Genomic DNA, 25,534 nt, shown 5'->3' on the forward strand with positions numbered 1-25,534 from the left:
CGGGATCGCAAACGAAGATGAAATTCAAGACTCAATCTTTCGTGGGAAAGGTGATGCTAACCGTTTTTTGGGACTCAAAAAGGCCTATACTGGAAGACTACATGGAAAAAGGGTGTACGATCAACAGTGCAAGATACAGTGATTTGCTGGCCAACAATCTGAAGCCAGCAATTCGCGCCAAACGCGGAGGCCTATTGTCGAAGAAAGTGTTGTTGTTGCATGACAATGAACACTCACACAAGGACGGCCAGACCGTTTCTAGGTGCTGGAACACCCTGCCTACAGCCCAGATCTCGCCCTTTCCGACTGTCATCTCTTTGGACCGCTCAAAGATGTTTTACGAGGTTTTTGATTTTCTACGGACAAAGAAGTGGGGGAAGCGGTGCATAAATGGTTGCGCGACCAACCGAAAACCTTCTTCGTGGAGGGAATATGCAAGCTTTTGGACCGCTGGACCAAGTGCATCGAAAAGGGAGGAGACTATGTAGAAAAATGAAGTACTTGTTCAACCCCTACTTTTGTATATATGGATTGGAAAACAAGAGTGCGGATAATTTTTGACTTCCCTACGTATGGTCATGAGCTCCAGATGAGGCTCGGAACCAAGGCTTACTGATTTTCCGTCAGTCGCAATGTGACTGTCTCTGTCTCTGACTGGCGGGCAGTTAAGTTGAAATACCAGCCGCCGAAGTCTAGCAGAGTGTCATCTATTACCCAGAATTCCTGACGATGAAAAAAGTCCAAAACCCCAGTAATTCTGTGTGTTATCCTCCATCGTCAGAACTCTTTAGAACCAAGTGTCAAGAATTTTGGAAGGGACTGGAATTGAATAGAAGGAGCCATCCCTATTCTATGCTGCTGCAATCGTGTTTACTGGCGAAGAAACACATGTCGTAAAGAAAACAGAAATTCTACAAGACGTTAGTAATAGGTTAAATTTTAAAGAGAGCGGAGAAAATCTAAGTACATATCAATGCTCGTCACAAGAATTCAGAAGTAAATCACAATATAACGGCAGCTAATATGTCGAAGGAAGAAAAATGAACAACCCTAAATGCTCCAACTACAACATAACCCCCCCCCCCACCGTATAATACCCATATAATATAAACTGCATGCCTGTTTCGTTCTGGAATAAGTCCATGTAGACTTGAACAGTTTCAGATATTCGATGTTCAGGTTTTTCAAAAGTACTTGGTACTTTCACGGAGATAAATGGGCAATAACAGATCTGAGTTAGCGTATCGACTAAGTAGTAGCAAGGGGCCGCGCCATAGCTCAAGCGGTTAGTGGCTGGGTTCCCACCGCGGCGACCCGGGTTCGATCCTAGGTCTGGTCAAATGGGATTTGTGGTGGATAAAGTGGCGGTGTGGCAGGTTTTCTCCGAGAACTTTGGGTCATCCTGCCCATCTTCATTCCACCAGATTCTCCATCATCATAATCACCCGGGGCAGGTACAATAGGCCAATCATTGGCCGCCGTGCCGAGTGGACCCAGTTGGACTTCACCCACCACTAAGTGAATTAAAAAAAATTAAGTAGTAGCAAGACTTAAGTCAACGAACTTCACTAAGTACTTCAGAAATTAACTATAACTTCCTAAACTAATAGAGATATTTCCGGAACCCGACCGTTCGTTGCTGTTTCCACGATTGTCTGCAACTGAACCATATTGTGAACCAGAAGAACTTAATCCATATCCTCGAACAAACTCTGTGGTTCTAGTCCGCAAGCGAAATATACCGACTGAGCGACCGACGCGTGTAGGGAGGCTAATGCCAAATTTATCATCAGAACGAATCCCCACGGCCGTTAATTTCGGCTTTCTAGACCGGAGCCGCTATTTCATTGAAATAACTCCTCAATTATCCTCAAGAGGCTGAATGAACCCTGTTCCAGACTCATTACTTCCCTGAAAATCTGGTAGCGCCGGGAATCGAAACCGGGATCTCTGAATCTGTAGCCAGGAACTCTGCCCACTATTATTTTTTATTCTTCGGCCTCCAAAGTGGTCTCTTCTCCATAAATTTTTTGATTAAATATTGATATGTACGTTTCATCTCTCCCGAGTGTTCTATGTGTCCTGCTCATGTTATCCTCCTAGATTTATCAACCTTATAATATTGGTAAAGAACAGCCCTATATATAGTAAAGCTCCTCGTTATGCACTCCTTCCCGTCCTCGGTGTTACTGCCTACTCCTTAAGTCCAAACATTCACCTCAACATCCGGTTTTAAGATTCTTAATGTAATGCAGGTAACGTAAGACATTATGCCAATATCTGCGCACTTTAATTTATTTTGTAATATTTGTAACATTGACCTATTTCGGTCATAAATTTCAACTTTCATGGGGCACCAAGTATTAAGGACGCTTTTACAGTCGGTATATCTTCTTCTTCTTCTTCTTCCATTCCTGTTGCTCCCACTTGGAGCATAGGGCATCCGTGAAATGCTTTGTTTCATTTCAGTTTCTTAATCTTTGTCGGTAGGACTCCTTGGACGGGGAATCAGCCCGTCGCAATGCCTCTACCTAAAACAAACACAGAATGAACGCAAACAGACATCCATGCCTTCAATGGGATTCGAACCCACGATCCCAGTCTTCGAGCGACGAAAGACATTTCGTGTCTCAGACCGCGCGGCCACTGTGATTGGCTGTCTGTATATGAATAAATAAAATATATGTCGACATCATGCACATGTTAAACCCTCTGTATTATGTTCTGCAGTCTCGTGCTCTTTACATATTCTGTATGCTTTCCATATGGTGATGCAGCGCGTCATCGTTGTGCAGTTCTTGAAAGGTGTAATGTTTCACTCGCGTCCCCCAAAAAATGATCAGCGTGAGGCAGCTATATACAAACAGTACGATGCTGCATTCATCACAGAAGTTGGTTTTAGAAACGGTTAAGTAAACTTTATTATAATATGAAGACTATTCGGAAAGTAGCTTAGGATAAGCTGTTAATAAGACAATGAGAAAAAATGTTTCTGCATGAAAAGATACGTACACTTGAGGCACCTGTATCTGGGAATAAGTCTTTGTATACGTGTGTCAACGAAGTCTGCAGCCTGTGAGTTCAGCCATATTTTGACACCGTACATCAACTACTCATTATTGTTGAATCGCTATGATCTCAACCAGTTCTTCAGGTGGGTAAACAGGTGGTAGTCGCTCGGAGTAAGATCAGAGATCTAAGGACGGTGGTCGAACAATCCACAGTTGAAATGCTCCAGCAGTGCTGGAGTGCGAGCGGCTATGTGTGGGCGCACATTGCCATGGAGGAGCACTAGGAGTACACCGCATGTCAACATTCCAAGCTTTTTGTCCTGAATGACCCTACGCAAATTTTAGTGTTTGGCAATACATTTCTGACGTAATTGTGGTCCCTTTTTGCATGATTTCCACTAACAGCAGCCCTTTCCTGTCTCATAAAATAGTTTCCATCAGTTTTCCGGCAGGTAGAAAATATTTGTTTACATTTTTCGTTTTGTTTTTGTTGAATTTGTATGCACCCGCGTTTCAGCGTTCACAGACGAAACTCAGTTTTCATCACCTGTTACTATGTGATTGAGAAATTCGTCACCATCTTTGTTATTGCTCTAAAACTTCAAAGCCGAAGCCATTCTCTATGTTTGTGCACACTCGTGAGATTTTTCTGAGTCCATCTTCGCCAAACTTATGATAGACTGGCCTAGCCTAGTTGCGATAATCTCGTAAGAAGAATACCTAAAATTTGTGGAAATTCACGAAGACGTTCTGAAAATCTGAAGAGCCATTATTCACAAATATTTCGGCCAACAATTTGAACAATATCATCACTACAGCTAGCTGAACACTTCACTCTTCATCGCGAACTTTTCTTTGCCCATCTTTGAATATTCTACCCCATTGTCTTATAGTTCCTTCACCCATTATATTTTGGCCGCAAACAGCGCATAATTCACGACAGATTTGTGCACTTGGGTTTCTAATTTGAAGGAAACGGGAAATAGAGTGAATTTCGCAGCTAGCGTGATTTTCAATTGTAGGACACGTCATAACTCATTCTGTAGAGACAAGAACAAACACTAGGAGACCAGTTTACAAAGTAATGAGTCATGTGACTCTACCTCGCACGCGCGAGCTCTCCCGCTCTCCTAATTGCCAAAAACAAACGGAGGTTACATTCCAAATATCCCTCGCATTAGTTTCAAACTGCAATACAAATATTATGACTTCAATATTTTAAATTTTGTATTCATATTTTAGCGTGTAGAGCCGTTATTATGCAACGACCGCGAAATATCTAAATATACCAGAGTTCTTTCTAGGCAAAGATTCGGTAAACCTATTCTAGTGGCAACGGATACGCAAGCAACAATAGAGACACTGCCGGAAAATGTTGTTCTCTACTCGACATTTGCAAAAGCCTTATAAGGAAGACAACTGGGGTAACAAGTCAGTTCTGTAAGAGAGGCTGTAAAGAGAGGACTTGAGAGTGGAAGCTGGTGAATCTCGACTGTTAGAAACCGTCATCAGGGAACGGCTGATGAAGACACAGCAATCTACAATAGGCTTAGGGTGTGTTGTGGTGATTTCATAATTGTGAAGTTTAGCGGGAACGCTATAATTGCGTGTAGTTTCGAGTCGTGTCGTAAAGTGGTCAATAGATCCAATATCTAATCCAACACCCCATTGAGAGTCACACATATACGCAACAATATATACTAAATGTAAAGTTTCCTGTAACATCTTGTGTCTACCCTGAAGATCGTAAATTAGGAGTATGATCGAAATATGTCGCAGTCTTAATCAGCATTACAAAATAAATTTGATATACACAGGTGATGATTTCAAATTTTATTTTAATGTATAATGTAGGGCAGCATAGCGGAATACTTGTTTATAAATACCCTTGATCTCAGTTCTTATTTATAGAGAGAAAAAATTTTATATCAACATGAAGAGACATATGATAAATTTTAGTAAGCAAGCCTTTAGATTTCTCTAAAATAAAAGACAAATCGTTTTGAACTGGGTGATGGCGTTTGCATATCATCAACTAAATTTTAATGTGAAAAGTGCTGCCTCTGGGATGTGACTCCGTGTAGTCCTCTTGAGGTTCACTGTCATTTCGGAGGAACACACTGCCTTCATCTTCTGAGTCGAGGATATGTTAAGCAAGCAACAAGCAGGAGGTAAGCACTAAGCTACCTGAGGCAGGATTTCTTCGCCACTGAGAGTGGGTGTTCTACAGCGTGAATCGTACAGAACCGGCCCGATGAATTTGCTAATAATTCCGCAGGTGATGCATACAATCGCTCACAATTACGACATAAAAATCCGTGGGCCGTGCTGAGTCGAATGGTGTGCGCATGATCCGGCACGTGGTAGGCCTTATGCTGCAAGGTCAAGGATAATCCCGAAACGTGTCTGCAGTGCGCAGGCGACAGTCATGGAGTACACTGTTGAACAGCGAGTGTTTCTAGTGCCTACTTGAAAACGGCGGACACTTTCAACACCTGCTCTGATCATGGCACATAATCCAAGATAAGATATGTGTAAATTACTTTAATATCTGTATGGTATATTTTATATAACAGCTCATTTCGTCGGTCCGGTTCTATATGAATCACCCTGTAGATTCTGTTCGACTTGTGAATTATAAATTTGTCTCGTTGTGCTCAACTGTGAGTTGCTATTTTTTAATTTGTATCTGTTTATCTACTATGCACTTCACCCTCCGGCAATATTTAAAGTACCCTTCTTGTAATATAATTCCGTGGCTTTTATTCCGCAAGAGGACTATAACAACCGAGCTACCTCCGCTTGTCGACGAAGTTAGTTTAAACTTTTGCGGATAGAGGTTGTCGCGTGGTCAGCGCAACGGATTTCCACGGCCGTTAATTTGTTCTTGTAATATGCATATTCTTATTTACCTTTGTCCATACTACATGCTGACTGTTGATACAAAAAAAAAGTGAGAGCAAGATCGGTGTGGAGAACTGTAAACAGTAGTGAACTGAATTGCGTATGTTACGTGTTACGTGTTTCATCTGTTTGCTTTAGTACGTACCCACTGTGTTCTACTGCAAATGTGTCTAGGGTTCATTTGAATTATTTCTTTCACTGGAACGATACCAAATATCGATTAGACGCGCGTGTGTGGAGGGGGTAAGGGGGTGGATAGAAGAACTGGGTGGTAACCTATCCCATTTCCCTACTGTTCCCGCTTTTCCTTTTCGAGCTTCATGACCCACTACCTCTCTGCCCACCATTGGCAGAAACGCCTTTATGAAAAGATTTTAAAATTACCTTCTAATATACCTCTTGCCCTATTAAGGGTTTAGTTGACGGGAATTAAGAGCAATTTATATTTATTTAAAGATTATGTGTAATATTTTGTTCTGCTGGAAAATAAGGTTGAATTCTATGTAGATGTTTCCAGCAGAGTCGCTGTCCTCTGATTCAATCAAAATAACATAAAGAACTGAGAACACATTAACACAATAGGTAAGAGGTAAAGTTGTTTCTGCGCTTAACTAATTAAACACTACGCTATGAGGCGTATGGAGGAGTGGGTATATAGATCCACATTTTCTTGAACTCGGTACTAGCTGCAGGTGAGTGGCCAGCTTCACGCCCCGACCGCTTTACACTCTGGGAAAGAGTCCTCGGTACCCATTGGATAGGAGACTGGGTGGACCCCCGAGACGGTCTGGACGACGTGGAGAATAGAAAATTTTTGACCCTACTGGGACTCGAACTCCAATCCCTTAGTTGTTCAGCCCGTAGCCAGTGGCTGTACCGACTGTGCTATCCCAGCTTCTCATTAACATAATAAGACTTTTCTAAACACACAACATAACTACAAAACAAATTCCATGTATTAATATCCTGTGAAACTTGCGTTATTGAAATCGGTAAGTATGGAATAAAGATATGGATTATCTGCTACTGCGCTATAATCTGACAAAGCAAGAAAGTGCGATAATGAAGCTTGAACCTTTAGGTTCCTCGAAGCGTTCAACTGCGCAGATCTCGCTCCGTTTGAACGTCCTCCATTTACTTCCTCTCATCGATCTAGAGTAAAACTTGTCCCTCCAACATCACGCAATCAACTCCTATTCGACCCCAACGTTCATATCTGCCAACTCATCGTAACCAGTCCTTAATCCATAATATCCGCCTCTCCCACGTTCCATTCGGCCGGCTCCAGAACTAGTAACAGTTAATTTCCGTCTCAAGAGCGGCAACAGCCACTCTATTAAGTTAAAGACTTATCCCTACAGAAATGTATCATTTTGAAACGAGGTTTTGCTTCAAGTTCAATAAAGCAGAACAGAAGTCAAATTCGATAAGAGTGTCTGAAACAAATTTTCAGAATTTTGCCAGATTGAAGAGCATAAGAATATTAAAAATATGTTCTTGAAGTAACTTCTAAATCTAATCCACGTTTGAACTTACTCTAACTGCACACTGAGAGTCAGACTGGCAAATATTTTTCACTAAGCCAAAGAAAATGTCAAATCTAAATACTCTGAGATGGGGACAAATAAGGAACCCAGAAGTTATGAGATTCCATCTTATAGTACAGAATAATGGCACAGACACAGTGAATAATCTACTGCAGTAAATTGAGAAATATGGTAATTATTATAAGATGCAGAGGTACTGGATGCAAGGTTAAACATTAAAGTGGGCTTAAGGTGATCAACACTGTTGTACAGGTATTTTAGTTCAGAAAACAACTATTGATTGCATTATCATGATTTTCAGTTAGAAATATAAATAAAGTTCTAAGTAAATATTCTTCAACGTATTATTCTTCTTGAAGGCTATAGGCCACTTTCTGTTTCAGACTTCAAGGTATATGTTCTCCCTTCTAGATAGGTCGTCCAACACTTCGGAGTCCTCTGGTTTTCAAATTTAATAATATTTTTTTGGAGTCTCTCTGCTGTTATTCTTAAAATATGTTCGTACAAGTTTTTCATTGGTCATTCTATTCTCTCAGTTAAATGGAATACTTTTCGTTCTGAACGTATGTCTTGACTTCATTTTTGATCCGGGGAGTGCAAGAAATTGCTGTAATTAAGAAGCTCATTTCAGCTGACTCTATTTTTCTTTGTCTGATTGACTTCTTTTCCGTTCCCACTTGCATAAATCGACAAGGCACTGGCACTGCCTCGTGAACTGTTAGTTCTCTGCATTTTTAGTGCCGTTCCCCACCCGAAATATCTCTAAAGAAGATGCAGAAGTTTGTGACGATGGAACATTAATAAAAATATTATGTTTCTGGACATTATCCATCGCCCTGTTTTTATTTAAAAGCACTAGTTTTCTCTATCGATTGGGCACAACTGAAAAGTTTTAACCTGAAGACGGATACAGAATCCTGTCTCCGAAGTGTTGTTTGTTAGATAAAAATACGAAGATGTCTTCTGTGTTTTGTGAAGCACAAATATAAGTTCTAAGTAGTATTTATAATACCTTAATATAATATATTAAAACATTGTGTACTGATTAACCGAGAAAGTTGGCATACTGTAAATCGCTGTATTAGCTTTCGGATAGCGCCTCCTTCGAATTTAATAGGTGAAGTTTGAAGTTCATGCCAATTTAAAATAGATTTCGAAAGTTTCTCTGCAAATATGACAAATTCCACATTTCATAAATATTGTTCTATATCACTTTGGTTATACAAAGCGATAGAGGTTTATACTCTACAATTTTATATTCTATAATTCATTTAACGACGCTGCCAATAGCCTTGTCTGCATAGCTTCGGATAGTGTTATGATTACTGCTGAGGTCTAATGTGGACGAGGTCGTGACCTAGTGCTATCCCAACATCTGACAGTAGGCACTCAGGATTACCACCAAAGTCTGAGTCAGGATAGTCGATGTCCGGACCTAGATTTGAACCGACAATTTTCGGAAGTAAATCTGAATCTTTAATGCTTCAGGCATCTCAAGATGTAAAATACAAACAACAGAGGCGTACAAATAAGCTAAGTGGAGCACTACATTCGGTTCCTTAATGAAAATAAGGTATAATATTTTGGTGAAGTAATTGTTACTCTTCGCTCTTGATAGTGAATTATTGCAGCAATTCAACACACAGTTCTTTATAAAGAGAGTCAGGATATCCCAGTATCAGTGAAACCCAAGCAGTGGATACCATCAAGTCCATTATTTGAAGAGCGGCCTGTCCAGTTGCAGAAATTCACTACTTCGCTACTAGAACCTTCTGTGTAACGATACAGACAGAAACTGCTTCTACACTCTTCAGAAATGTTCTCTTTGGTCGTTCAGAAACTCTCAACAGCCCTCAAGTAATTCAATACGGCGCCAGAAGCAAGCATCTTCAACACCGCTGCACCACATAACGGACTGAATGCAACATATGCCACTAAGAAATAGATCAAAACCGAAATTACAGTTCGGAATCTGTACTTTCAATACCAAAGTAGAATGAACTACAGATATGCTAATATTTTTTATTATAGTTGCAACTATTTTTCTTTCATACGCGGGAGCGTAGTTCGTTGAGGCACTATGCTGCAAGCCGGAAGGTCGCTGGTTCAAATCCCAATGGTGTTATTGGACTCTTTTCAATTGACCTAATCCCTCCAGCCGCACCATGGTCCTAGGGTCGACTCAGCCTCTAACAGAAATAAGTACCAGGAATTAATTAAATAACTTTCCTGGGGAGTAAAGTACGGCCGGCTCGTAATACTGACAACCTTACCGCCATCTTTGAGTCGATTGTCTAGATAATGTGGGACCCTCAACGTCTCGCAACCCTATGGGCCTTCACGGCCTGGTACAGGGATAGCTATACTTTTATATACAGGGCTACTATAAATGAATATTCGTCTTTAAAACGCTATGTTTTCCAAAGCATTATGCGTACAAATATGATTGATATATAAAAAGATCCGTAAACTCGCCAAGTTTTCTTCACACTCTACAAGTGTTCTATGTGTGCCCCTTGGGTCACACGACACACGTCCAGGCGGTAGTCAAGCTCGTTCCACACATTTTGTAGCATCATCCTGTCAATGGTCATCACTGCAGCATCGATGCGTTCCCTCAGCTCTACTAGTGTTCCTGGCAGAGGGGGTACGTAAACACGATCCTTAATGTACCCACAAAGGGAGAAGTCACAAGGCGTTAGCTCAGGTGATCTGGGGGCCAAGTGAACAGAGCTATGTCATCCTCACCAACACGCCCACTCCAGCGTGTCCTTAAATTGCCGATACCACCGCAAAATACTCTGTTTACATGGCGGTTCTTTTCCGTACTCTCTTTTGAATGCGCGTTGCACTGCTATAACAGACGAACATCTTGCATATTCCAACAAACAAAAACTGTTTTCTTCATTTGTCGCCATTTTGTAAAGGCATTGAATTCGTGCTGCCAACTGGTGCACACAGTACAAACTTGGTGAGTTTACGGTTCTTTTTACATATCAATCATATTTATACTCGTACGTGTAATACTTTGGAAAATATAGCGTTTTAAAAGCGAATGAATCATTTATAGTATCCCTGTATACAAAATGGAGCAGTACTCAGTTAACCTAAAATATTTTCTTGAATTAGTGATTAATATTTAGATTTAAACTTGCCAGTCAATATGCAGAAGGATATTACAGCACTATAATTTGTGCAATAAGCATGGGCGATCTCATTCTGAAACAACTGTTTAAATTCAATACGTAACAAAGACATTAATATCCTATTTTAACGCACATTTTACTAACCAGGTAATTCATACTTAAATCAGCTTGTTTATAGTGTGACATTAGCGTAACTTCAGTTCTGCTGAAGGGAAATTCGTCGAGGTTTCCTATACAGAAAGAAGTGCTTTGTAACATTAAAGAAATTCATACTGCATTCACCTCAGTCGATATATTTTAGATGCACAAAATATATAAATTCTTTTACTACAAACAAAACCTCAATTAATACAGGTATGATGTCTATTACATATGTAAATATGTAAACATATATATACAGACAACACATAGGCTTGTGAAATGATATTCTTTACACTACATATTATAGAAATATCTTTTGCCACATATCATAATTTTAATATGTCATGAATAATATGAGGGAGGGTTAGAAAATAGGTCACAAATGGATGTAAAACGTAAAACATTTGGTATTCGAACTCGGAAAAAAAACATTTATTTCTCGACATATCCTCCACCAACACTGATACGTCTGTCTCGTCGCCTTACCAGAGCGTCGAAATCCGCAGCATAGAAGACTGCTGTCTCAGCGACTTCCACATCTCCGTTTTAACCTCTTCGTCGTCTGAGAAACGTTTGCCACTCATTTGTGTACCGCTTGACGCGACAGACACTTTCCACCGTAAACAGGGAATATTTTTAAGAATATTTTGTGGACTGAGCTCCTCTTCAAGCGCGGTCGCCATTTTGGATAATGAAACCAGACTCTGAACTAGCGCATGCGCGTCTGCTACGTAGAGTGTCATGAAGCTAGACTGTGCTGCTACCTAGTACTACACATAGAAAAACCTAGTATGTCTATTCCAGTTATTGTACAGTAGACTCTCGATTATCCGCGCGCTGTTTAACCGCTTTGCGGCTCAACCGCGGCAATGTATTTTTAAAGATTTTTTTTTTTCAGTGAGTATCACATTTGTTTAAATGTTTTGTATGACAGTCAATGTTAGTTTACTATAATTTAGAGAGAACTGTACTCGCATTTACGTCATCCATCGATATTCTCCCGTTATTTTTCTTAAAAGCTCGAAATCAGGTTTCGAAAGCTCGAAACCTACCCTTTTTCCAACAAGTAGAGAATGTTAAAGAACCTTGACCAGCAAGGAGCCATAAATCTGTCTGGTGTGAGACCTCAATTAGCAAAGGGACCAACAAAGACCAAACTCAGGCACCAGTCAATCTGTAGTAGTGGGAGGAAGGAGNATTTGTCACCAATTTACTGACTCTTCCTCGTAGTAAGGTGTGTCTATAACGTTTCTCTATTCAACCGTTTACTGGCAGCTTCCTCCTTGCGAGTGTAAGACTCGCACACCTACAGGTAAAACCATCAAGTAGATTTTAAATGCTTCTGACGATGATGTATAACACTCAGAATTACTGGGTTTTTGGACTTTGTCCGTCCCCATTATACTAAAGAAATGGAGAACACGATGTTTTGGAAACTGGTACGTGAGACGGAGACACCTACTCTCTTGGATCCCTCAGAAAGAACTAACCTCAATCCTGACAACATCCCTTTCTATCTTGGTTTCAGTTATATCCATAGTTTAATGCAATATTTATTCCATATTTTCCTGTTATCTCCCTTTGACAAAGCTTGATATCAGATATTTATATAGCTGCAGTTATACTGACATAAGTAAAGAAATCGTATGAAAAGATATGACTGGTAGATACGCAATATACTGTATATAAATTATATATATGTGTGTGTGTGCTTATGTATACTTTACCATTCATTGGGACGTGAGATTTGTTAGAGTTCTTATGGAGTATATCCTCAATAAAAAGGTTCAATGTGTAAATTTCAGTCCCTCAGTTTCGATGAAATTACATCGACCAGAAAGGGAGACTAAACATCACCGTTGGCGTTATTACCATTTGTTCTCCTTGATTAAGCCTACACATCTGGTCCTATCACAAACTAAATTTTGGAATTCTCTTATACTTCCAACATATTCTGGTTTGTGGACTCGATCCTGGCAACGTAGTTACGTACTACAATTCGAGAAGAAAATTGTGGTGACAAATTAAAAATGGAGAGCACTGCATTTCAAATTTATTTTTTTCTGTTAATATTCCCTTCCCTTGGGTTAATTTAATCACTGAAGGTATACAGTTAGACGTATTCGTGAATCACACGTACTTCGTTTAATACTGACGGTCTTGCAGAATGATAAGTGATAAGTTATAAAATGCAATAAAAATTAATTAAATTGTGTAGAGTTGGAAATTCTTTGCAAATTTTCATCAAATATTTAGTTACATAGATGTTTTAGAACACTCTTGGAAGTCCAAAGCCCACGCCCTTCCCTCAAGATGAACAGTAACTATTTCACGAATAAAATGCACCATACACAGAGGCATGAAATGTAAGATAAGGCAGAGATAAATTTGTGCTTGCACTACATTAACTAAACACTACACCATGAATACGTTTTGGGCAGTGGAGGTACAGATCCACCATTCTTGACATCGGCATTTGTTGCAAGTGAGTGGTCAGCTTCACCCTTCGGACTCTTTACCCCCGAGGAATCAGGGCCTCATAGCCCGGTTGGCCGTTATGGAGATGAAAATCTTTCGCTTTGCCGGGATTTGAACCCCAAGCATCCAGCCCATTGCCTTTTGCTATACTGATTGACACGAAGACGTATCAGAATATATAGAGGTTAAGACCCACTAATTCCTAATCTCTCTAATAGGTTGGCATGAACTGTGTCCTCCACAATCTTAAGGCTGCAACCCAAAAGTGTAAGCCCCTGTAACAACTAGGTAGGAGGATGACCGCTGGTTCTGGCCCCGCAGATGTTCTGTAACCAGAGCTTGAAATGTAGTTTCACTCGCTTGCATGTAGCTGTAGACTTAAAAAGCTTTTACGTTTGATTACAACGTGTAACTGTTAAAATATGATTGCATAAAAGACAGTCATGACAAATAATAAATTCCGCCTGCGTTGACAGGTAAGGGAATGTCCACAAGAGAACAAACAGCTCAATGGAGTCACGTAATGATAGTATTAGTCTTTCTGATGTCACTTCAAAGCAGCATTTGTACTAAAACAGAATTGATGGAATGTAGTTCTTTAATTACAAGTACTATAACGCATATCGTCGACGCCATTTAAACATGCATGCGAGTGTGTGTATCCGTGTCATTACGTGCATACATCAGAGATTCTGTCTGTAAGACTTCGGAGTAACAATACTAGATGAAAGGTTTGTGATTATGACTAATGTTGCCCAATATCTCCAAAATTTGAGAAATATGTAGGTTAATTTACGACGCTATTTCTGGTATTAGCCTCTTGAAGGTCGACAATTATATAAATATTACTCACAATTCTCACAAAAAATACACCGCACATCAGTTACAGTGCTCATTAGATTGACGATGCTCGGAATTATAATAACTTCTTATTATGACAAAGGAACGAAACAACCCATGGAAATGCAATGAACATGAATCCGTTATGAGCTTTAAATTGCGTGTCTCACTGTCCCAAAGTGTCTCAGAAAAACAAAAAACTCCGTGATTTCAGTCCGCAAGCGAACATACCGACCGAGCGACCGCCGCTTGTCGGCTAAGTTTAGTGCACAAATTTTGCGGATTGAGGGTGTCGTGTGGTCAGCGCAACGAATCCCCACGGCCGAAAATTTCGGTCTTCTAGACCGGAGCCGCTATTTTCTTGAAATAGCTCCTCAGTTATCTTAGTAAATCTAAACTCTTCTTAATATTATATTTAACTGTAACTTTACTTGATTCTGTATTCCATGTGTAGATGGTCAAGAGTATTCAAAATTCTATTTATTGTCCATTGTCAGTCTGATTATACTGGCCCGTTCCTTATGCTCGGTTACAGTCAATTATCGCATGACAATATCCAAGATGGAGAATCCTTCTTGAGAAGACGATATTGCTCAGATAATGACAAGACTGGCAGGGTTTCACGCAATCCAAAGGCTTCTTAATATGAATTTGATTTGTTTCATTATGGTCCGTCACACTAACAAATTACAAAGACAAGACAACTTCCTCCAGTGTGACTATTGCAGTTTTTACTACTTCAAAACTTAACACCCGTACATGTTTCGGTCCCTATAGACCATCATCAGAGGGACATCGATACTTTTTGGAAACTACTATCACAATGAGTGTTTTGAGTGTTAAAATACATATACATACAATGTTTGTAACGCACAATATATACAAAATCCAACTTTTCCACAACTACAGCAGCTTTCTTGGTATATTAAAGTTTTTAAAATGTTGTTATTTAAGTTAAAATTTATAAACCAAGTAGGTTTGTGTCCCTTCTCCTATCGTCTTTCTTGATGGGGGCTGAACTTGTGCTGATGACAGTAATCATGGAAATGATTGAGAAAGCCAAAAAAAGAAGGCATGAATATAAAAGAGGTCTTCCATATATGTATATCGTTTTAATAAATTCAATAAATTGATAGAAGAACAAAAACACACAAAAGAACGTAATAACCAACTAACATGTTCGACCTCATAATACAAAATCAGAACACGACCACATCAATGTCACAGACACAGGNATATATATATATGTATTTTAACACTCAAAATACCCATTGTGATAGTAATTTCTAAAAAGTATCGATGTCCCTCTGATGATGGTCTATAGGGACCGAAACATGTACGGGTGTTAAGTTTTGAAGTAGTAAAAACTTCAATAGTCACACTGGAGGAAGTTGTCTTGTCTTTGTAATTTCTTACTGTGCTTAACTTATTCTGCCATTGGACTCCATCCGAGTCATAACAATTCAACCCAAATCATTGAAAACTATTTTACAAAATCTTTTTCTACATTATCCTCCCATCTACGACTAGATATTCCAAGTAGTCTTCCTTTCACATTTCAGATTAAGTTTGTAATTCTTATCTTTTCTTCATGCGCAAGCCGTCTCATCAGTTTAACAGTAGGCCCATTTGTTGCAGAGATCAAATTAAGAAGTTTCTAAGTACGCAAACGCTGCAGATAATTTCTCCCTTGTTTGCAATTACTTTCTTTTGCACCTGTTCCCAAACACCTTCAGGTTTGCTAAATATTTATGCCTCATTTTTAACACCAAATATCACTGCAGGGAACAAACACGCGATGCTGTAGTTTCAAAGTTTGTGAATTACATTACGTCTTGAAGGATTGTGACATTCTTCCCTTTCCGCACACTTCTTCAGGCAAAACAAGAGCTGTGATTTTTTAACGCAGCCCAAACACAATAACTCTATTTCTTTCTTTTGTGGAAGGAATTGGCCTATTCTTCTGCACATTCAGATTATGCTCAGAACCTAAACTACCAGTAACACGTCATCTTCTATTTTCTGGGACGCAATGACGCCGCTTCAACTACAGGTTTTACGTAGCAGAAAATAAGATTGTTAGATGGTCATGAAGAGATAGTTCAAACGATTTGGATGTAACTGAACCTGGAATATTTCGTCACAATAACCCGATATACTCCCTGAATAACTGAGAAAACCTAGGAAAATATTAAAAGGATTGCCGGAAATACGACGGAGATTCGAACCAGCTACCCCAACGTACACAACAAAAATAAGTTACATTTACGCTCATTGCTAGGAAACGGGTTGGTAAATACGTTCCCGGAGAAGCAAATGCAGGAACAATGGGACGGTTATTGCTAGGCAAAGAAGCTGTAAACACGCATCCTTAACAATAGAGTACGGTATTTTCCGTGGGGTCCGTGCAAAGGAGTTTTCTTGAAGACAATCGTCTTTACGAGTCAGTCAGTTTTCAGTAGTGAAAGCCACGGGAAGTTCGTAGTTGAAGAAGAATTAGAAGTCTGCCTGTGAAGACTTAGTGTGTGATTAGAAGATTTAATTACAGTGAGACTGTTATAATTTCGTTACCAGGATGCGACTAGTGAAGACTGAGAATCCTAGTGCGTGTGTAACGGTGAACTGTAAAGTGTGTAAAACAGCGATAGCGCTGTATTCATTTCAATTAAGAGAACTTTTAACCGGAGTGCCAATAAATCCAATCATCCGATCTAGAACCTATTATTTTCATCATGCCTACCCCCCGACACATGACAATAAGCTTTCTGCTAAATTCTGAACAAATCTCTTCAGTAAAATGCTCTGCTCTTACGAGAGTTGCGAAGTCTCTTCCACAGCAGAATACAAATATTCATCAATATCAAAACGCGCAGCATTCAAATGGATCGGCCTCCTGTTCTCCATCCATACAAACTTTTTCCCTGTAAAATATAATGCAACTTCCATCTTATTTTCCTAGAGATCGCTTCTTGGGGTTGTTTTCCCAGAAGCTCCGTATACATGTACTTATTCTTCTATTTCCGCCAGCAGAATACAAGGATCTATGTAATTCACGAAGTTGCTCATCGTGCAATTTCCATCTTTCTCCATTTACTACATCGGTCTTAGGATCAAATGTGTTTCTTAGAAATTTGGTTTCCAAATATTTGACATTCATTCTTCTGTTTCGAACCACTGACAAACCGTTCGTTATCAAATTCGCAACACTCGCCTCTCCTACTAATAAACTTACATGTGAAACAGAAAAGGTAAGATGAAATCGATCTGGCATTTATTTAAACACCAGGTCATGAAGGAGTATGGGGGGAAGTGAGGTAGCTCCACGCTGCCTTGACCAAGGGACAATGTGAAATGGAACAGAACGACTGATATATAAGGAAAATTTAATGTAACGGTATATAAAATAAATACTGAATGCTTCTAGCGACTAAAATGTAATTTGTGTGATAATATATAAACCTATATTCTCTAAAAGTTATCAGAAACGCTGCCTGCAACCACTAATTACGGCTTAACGGGCGTTATCGAATAATGATGTATTCAGAAATATCAACAGAATACACTCTCTGACTTCAGGAGTGTAGGAAAGTCACTGCTGTGTCCTGGGATTGCGAGTTTCATGTGTTGCTACGTTAGATTCCAAATTCATACAACGGAAACACACTTCTTACACAAAACCCACGTGGGAATTCTCGTATGCCAATATTCTTCCCCAAGGGCAGAACTTATTGGCGTCCGGTACCTATGTTCCCTTTTACGTGACTCAGCATCTCTAAGCAGTGCATATTAAATCAGCTCTTTCCGTAATTTCATCAGCCCACAGACGAAGGAAGGCGGTAAGGTTGTCAACATTACACGCTGATGATCGCCTTTCACTCCTCATGAAGATTCCTGGTACTCATTTCTGTTAGCGGCTGAGTCGAACCCAGTGCCATAATGCGGCTGGAAAGATTAGGTCAAATGAAAAATCCAATGACCTTATGGGAAATTGAAACCGCGACGTTCCGTCTTGTAGCGTAGTACCTTAACCGACTACGCTACAGCGTGTCCCCAAGTGTATTTTAATATGGACCACAATTTAATCCGAAATAGGATCCGTCGTCCCACCAGAACTTAATTTATTCACCAAATATAACAAACTAATCTAAAGTAAAATGAAAATCTAATCTGCCTTTGCCCGAAGCAACTGAAAGTTTCACGAGACCTGTGGCAGCTAACCCCACACAGACTCACACACCCTGTGCTTCTGCATTACACGGAGCCCATTGGGGATCCTTGCACTGATACGTGATTCTGATATGATCTACAGTAAATCGCCGTCTCCGAAAAATACTCGTATCGTTCTTTTATTTGTATACTATTATTTACTCCAGTCACAAGCTTTACATTTTTTTTACATGAGAAATTAAATTATCTTTCTTTGTGCAGTCAAGCTTGCACCGAAATGAAGGAATGTAAACTTCGCGATGTCTTTTATAATTCGCTTAGTGGGGGGTGGAGTCCAAGCGGGTCCACTCGGCACGGCGGCCACTGATTGGCCTATTGTAGCCTGCCCCAGGTGATTATGATGATGGAAGATTTGGTGGAATGAAGATTGGCAGGGGAAACCGAAGTACTCGGAGAAAACCCGCCCCAGTGCCACTTTATCCACTACAAATCCCACTTTACCAGACCCGGGATCGAAACCGGGCCACCGCGGTGGGAAACTAGCGACTAACCGCTTGAGCCATGGCGCGGCCCAATGTAAACTTCGCGATGTGCTACTGTCAAATGACCGAAGCGCGGATTGTAGTTGTCAGCGACCTCACGCGCATTTCGTACATGCTGAAAATCCCCGAGAAGCTAGCGAGAATGCAGAAACTTTTCAAATAAAGTTGGAAGTACTGCATTCTTGTGATCTCAAATAACAAATTCCTGAAAAGGATGGATGAGTGTAATATCCTGCTTTCGAAAATGTTACATTAACATCTCAGTAAGTGAATTGAAACTGTGGTCGCAACAGATTTGATACTTAAGAAAAGCTTAATTTAATGCTAAGTTAGAAGTAAAGTCCTTCTACTTCATTATGTTAATTTATCACTTACCGGGGTTGACAGCGTGAGCAGTGAAGATCAAAAACAGATGAAGAAGCAGAAACACAATGGGCATCTGTAATGAAGGAAATAATCAAATACAAACATTCGCAACATCCAAGAATTTTATAAAAACCTTAAATTGACCTCACTGATAACTTGGTAATATGAATTAGTGTATATTTACGAATTATGATTTAACCCTCGTTTCACCGAGACAATTATTATCTTAAACTTACATACTTTAGCGCTTGAATGATCATTAAAATTAAAATACTGAAAAGAAAATTAGGAAGATGTAAATTAAGAATATTAGTCAGTACTAATCTAATATGAATTTGTTCCTACTGAAGCTGTGTCTTCTTGTCCCTTCCATCAGCGGGGGATTGGGTAGATTGCCGCCCTTGGAGGTCCGGCCAGTGTTCTTCTTCTGTATAGTTGGTTAAGAGACTGTGTTTGGTGTTGAGCTGCTTCTACTTTCGTTGTTTGTTGAGGCACTCAAGAAACTCTAGCGGTTTAAGATTTTACAAATTGTCGCGTGTTTCCTAGGTAACGCGAAAAGAAACGATAGATTTCGGATTAGACGAATGTTTATTTGGCAATCATTAGTTTACACTCACAATTGTAATCACTCTCAGTAACTCCTTTCACGTTCCCTTTGCAGTGGCTATACTCTTGCACTGCTATTCTCTGTGGAGCTTCCATTCTTGGTTCTTCGCTTACCGCTCGTTGGATCATCTCGAACAGTGTTCACTGCTCCCTATATAGGCTCGGTAAGGTCCACCCACAGAAAAAACATCGCTGCTTAGCAACGGATATCATGTACTGTTGTCAGGCGTGTCTAACTATGCACTGCCTAGCAATGAACACCCTATTGTTGCGCATTCGTTACTGTGATATTTTTACGTATTCGTATCTGTTGCTTAAGAACTACCATAGGCAACGGTCTGTTTATATTTCGGTGTCTAGGGATTGCTAGCCGTTGACCAGGAACAGACGTTCTACAGTCCAGCCTTCCTGGCGGCACGCCACAATATTAAGAATTTTATTAATATTTTAACCGACCACATTTCAGCTTAATTTAAAATCTGTATACATAGAACTCTGGATAACTTTTAACTTGATATATTATGATTTATGGTATAGTAGTTGTAGTTTCCTCAAGTGTTATTTGTTTTCTGAAGATGGTCATTAATTGAATGAAACATGTAAAGGCATTGTATATATATATACATACACTTTTGAGTCACAATGACCAGTGTAGTCAAATCATCCTAACTAGTGTGACAGACCAGAATGAATGAAGTTAATCTCTCACACTTTGTAGTACTCGTAATCACTTTTACTTTCAGAATTAATTACTCTTAGGTTAAGTGTGCTATTCAAGCACCAGACAAGTGCAGTCTCAGATAGGACAGGGCACTGATAAACAGAATCCTTGACAAAAATCACACGTCATATAACATGGAGCGACAGCTACTTGTGTTTGCGGGTGAAGGCAGCCGTGACGCATATCCTCGTCTAGATGGATGAGTAATTAAAATCAGTGGCACTGAACTAACACTGTCGCGCCTGTGCTTCATTTGCACATTTGCATCAGCTGTAGGGCCTAGCGTGGGTAGCAGCTCCCTAAAGTAAGCAGGACTGTTTCTAGAAATGTATCAAACTCTTTGGAATGATGATATTTAATTTATAATATTTGAAATGATATCTAACCCGAATGCTTCTTGATTATGATCTATCCATACTGAGGCTGCAGAAAGAGGCCTCATAAAGTTGGTGTGGGAGTTGAAGATGTTCGAAGATTCTTCTTTTCTGCCTACTGTTGTAATCCAAGCAGTCCCGTCTTGCTATTTTATTACACACAAGGCACTTGTGGTTATTACTTACTTACTCATGGAGCTGAGTCCTTCTGGAAGAGCCGCCAATTCTGCAGCTACTCAAGAAATTCCCAGCATTTTATGGAACCCGAAGGTTTATTACCGTGTTCACAGAAGCCCTCCACTGGTCCCTATCCTGAGCCAGATATATCCAATCCATAACATCCCATCCTGTTTCATTTTTTGTTTAATTGCTAGTGGGGTGGGACTAAGTCCCTTGTACTGCGGCCACTTCTGGCCTATTGTACCAGCCCCAGATGATAGGTGAGGGTGATTGTGGAGCAATTGGTGGAATGAAGATTGGCAGGCAAAACCGAAGTACTCGGAGGAAACCTGCCCCAGCGCCACTTCGTCTACCACAAATCCAACTTGATCAGACCCGGGATCGAACCCAGGCTGTACACCCATCTACGCCTTGGTCTTCTCTGTGATCTCTTTCTTTCTGACTTTCTCACCAATATCCTATACGCATTCCTCGTCTCCCCCATTCGTGCTACATGACCTGCGTACTACTACCAAACTTCTTGTTACAGAATAGTTAGATAATAAGATGGAAGCGTAAGAATAAGAGCTTGAGAGAAATGTGGAAGGGTCAATTGGCGGGACTTCATTCCGTGCTTTCACTATAGTTCACTTACTGTTTGGCACATTGAACCACATTGTCACTTCTCACGACATAAAGCGACATACTTATTTAAGACAACCTAATGTATTACTGCAACTTTGCACTTATTTTCATATTACGTACATCTAAAAACATATGCCATTTAGCTTCAACCCTAAAAATTTCGCTTTCTGATTTAACAGCAGAAGGTCCTCAGAACTGCAACTCCATGAATGTATTTTTTTTCCCTTGTCACTACAGCCCCAGTGGGCCTAGAACTACCTCCATGAACTTCTCCGTTCACTTCGGTTTTTCTAGATCTTAGACATTCGGTAGGACTCCTTGGGCGGGTGATCAGCTCGTCACAAAGCCTCTACCTGTACACAAACACAGAAAAACGCACACAAACATCCATCGTGGGATTCGAACCCACGATCCCGGCTTCCGAGCAAGCGAAGACAGTGCACGCCTTAGACCGCTCGGCTACCGTGACCGACCAATGAATGTATATAATTATTAATTAATTTTCCATTACATGAGAAATGTAATATAGCGTATTTTCTTCTTCAGAGGCTCACTCTGTCATACTCCAACAGTGTAGGAACTTTCGCAACTATATATTTTATGTAAAACATTTATTTAATTGTAAAACATATTCATCCATATATTAACCTGTTTTCTGATTTATCCGACGATATTTATAAAAAAGAACTCCGTGGCCTGTAGTTCGCAAGCGAACTATACCGGTCGAGTGACCGCCGCTTGTCAGCGAAGTTAGTGCCAGCTTTTGGGGATAGAGGGTGTCACGTGGTCAGTGCAACCGATCCCCAAGGCCTTCAATCTCGGTTTTCTAGACCGGAGATGATATTTATAACATAATGAATTTGAAAACGATACCAAAGGATGTTCTGGAGTAGAGTCACAAATATTTCTGTTTTAAGATACAAGTTCCCGGCACCCTTTCTTTCCGACTTCAACGGAGATTGGATATTAATTCGGCAGACTCTCTTCGTGACCTTCAGCGGAGAGTAAAGACGACCTCTAGGTATAGAAGGTAGATACAAATATATATAAAGCACGATGGGACATTCTACAAGCTGCATTTCTTAGTTTGAGTGGAGGAAGCAGCCCTCAAGGATGGAAATCTCGTGTTATTTAGCGTGTTCATTAGCATACGGTAACTAGCCTTGGGGGTTCCACAAGAGTTGACTTGTTTAGCTGAGTCAATATTATATTTTGCAGGAAACCGTTTCATTTAGTTAATTGGTTTCTTGTTTAGTAGCTAATGAATTGTAGTAAAACCTAAGATTTACATATGGAATATTTGTTACATATAGTTAACATTTACACTAGTCAATACAGGAATAGGCATCAGTCAAAATAATGCATAAAAATTTGCAATAATTTCGGTGAAATCTGGAAAATGCTCATATGGAATTCTGCACTTGTTCCAACGGCTCGAGGTCGACTCCATTCAATCTGTAATGTTTATATCATGTCATTACAGAACGTAATTAATTATGTGTTGTGAAATATTATTCAGAGTTATTCAAGAACAATTCATTATAAATATGGGACAACTGCAAACTCTCACGAGAAAATCCGACGCTTATCTTCTTGTTAGGTAACAAACAGTGTAAAAATGTGTTATTAATTATTTATGATAGGGCTACTGCAAATACATGAATATAACATCCTTATGTAACTTTTCAGAAATTTTACAGGAGCAGTCAAATTTTGATTATTGAGAAAAATATTTTTAATAAGNTATTCTGCGTTTGTACTGTGTTCTGTCTAGGTAGAGGCCTTGCGACTGGCTGATCACCTATCTAAGGAGTCCTACAGTCTGTAAAAATGACCCAAAAACTGAAAAATAAGCCCTGTGCTCCAAACGTGGGAGTGAGAGAAAGAAAGAAATATATACGTACACACATATGAGGGAAATGTAAAGAGTTAAATGCAATTATATTTTACATAAAAAATGACAATGACAGAACTGGAAAATATATCGGATACGAATAGCAATAATATTCTCGCAAAGTATTTGTTTCATAATATGTTCTGAGAGTAGTAACAATGAGATGTATCTAACACGGTCCCTATATTGGCCAGCGTCCAGAGATTAACAAATGGTATATGACCGAAATTTGTGGCCAAAGGCCACATTACATATTACATATTACATATCTACATACACAACATATATATATATGTGTGTGTGTGTGTAAACACATTATAAACCTTTGTATCATGTGCAATAAATGGATAAACACGAAAACAGGTGGTGATCCTTCTATATGCTACTGACCACAAAGTTATGAATACCTTACCCGTGTATATGTATGAATAGCGTCATTCTCACGTGGATGGTAGCAGAATTCAGGATGTCACGCCAATCATTGCGCAAATGAAAATTCTACTGTCACCTAGTTTCCTTGGACAAGAACTCTACAATTCAAGGGTGTGCTCCATCTGTTTTAACAACGTGAACCTCTGACATAAACAGTAATTAAAATAACACGTGAGCATGGGATGACAAATGTATGTAAAACAGACATCACCTACCTCAGTGAGTGACACCACTGCAGGTTGTAATTTACGTCACATGTAAACAAACAGTCAGGAATCCGGTCCGGGAATGCGGAAAACGTGGCCATTTTAACCTTTCACTCTCAGCATCTGCTACAAAATGTTGCGCAAACTTCTACTTCCTTCCTGTAATATTATGTCCCATATCTTATAAGATTTGTTAGTGTTATGATTTATCTCGCAACGTGTAATTCAGAATCCAACAGCATCTGTAAAGTATTTTCTGCATCGAAATGAAGACACTGAAGTAGAAGGAAATAAGAGAACTTCTCTCTGGACTCAACATAAAAATTGTGCTTACAACTTCATAGCATGAACTGCGTTCACATTATAAACGGTTTATAAAATGTAGGATTTGAGGTTTTCATGGCGTTGACTATGAAGAATGCCGTCTTCTGGGATGTGGCGCCGTGTAGATCTTGTGTGAACGGATATGTCGGAGGAACGTCAGTTTACACAAGATATAGGCCGCGCCTTAGCTCAAGCGGTTAGTCGCTGGCTTCCCACCGCGGCGGCCGGGGTTCGATCCCGGGTCTGGTCAAGTGGGATTTGTGGTGGACAAAGTGGCGCTGGGTCGGGGTTTCTCCGTACTTCAGTTTTCCCTGCCAATCTTCATTCCACCAAATTCTCCATCATCATAATCACCCAGGGCAGGTACAATAGGCCAATCAGTGGCCGCTGTGCCAGCTGGACGGCGCCACATCCTAGAAGACGGAATTCTTCGGTTTAGAAAATCATTATATTCCGGCAGACAGTCAGTCATAAGCTCACAGAAGTTATAACAACTGTAGAGATAAATGAATAACAACCTGCACGTCGAAGGCTCGAAGCTGCAGAACCTTCCTATGCGACTCCTCAGTTCTCTTAAGGATATGTTCTCTTGGGAGGACATCACTGAGGTTCAGTATTACGCTAAAAATAAGGTATAACAAGTAGTGCATTACTGAACGACTGGAATTTGTCTCGATTGTGGATCAGCGGGAATGCCAAAAACTACAGTAAGCTTCATATTACGTACATTAATTTCAAAGTAATTTAGTTTATAAAGGCCGCACCAAAGCTCAGGCGGTTAGTCGCCGCCTTCCCACCACGGCGGCCCGCGGTTCAGGTCATGTGGGATCTGTGGTGGACAAAGTAGCACAGGGGCAAGTTTGCTCCTAGTTCTTCGGTTTCCCCTTCCAATTTGAATTCCAGTGATTACTCCACAATTATCATCATCATCCGGGACTGGTAGAGTAGGCAAAACAGTGGTCGCAGGTCCGAGTAGACTCAGTCTCAACCCATGGGTAAAATAGTAATTTGTATATTTTCCGTGTTGCTGA

The 25,534-nt window shown here is 40.0% G+C and overlaps 1 protein-coding gene across 1 annotated transcript in view; it reads right to left on the bottom strand.

The window, feature by feature from the left end:
- LOC111867557 (cubilin-like) overlaps positions 1 to 25,534 on the bottom strand; it is a gene marked incomplete at its 3' end in the record, with an annotated part of 638,701 nt that overhangs the window by 546,941 nt on the left and 66,226 nt on the right. Inside the window, exon 2 of the mRNA XM_023857538.1 lies at positions 19,152 to 19,215. Within this exon, the coding sequence (XP_023713306.1) occupies positions 19,152 to 19,215 (64 nt within the window). The remainder of the gene's footprint in view (positions 1 to 19,151; positions 19,216 to 25,534) is intronic.

Source organism: Cryptotermes secundus, unplaced genomic scaffold (genome assembly GCF_002891405.2).
Source record: "Cryptotermes secundus unplaced genomic scaffold, Csec_1.0 scaffold23, whole genome shotgun sequence".
NCBI classification, from domain to species: Eukaryota; Metazoa; Arthropoda; class Insecta; order Blattodea; family Kalotermitidae; genus Cryptotermes; species Cryptotermes secundus.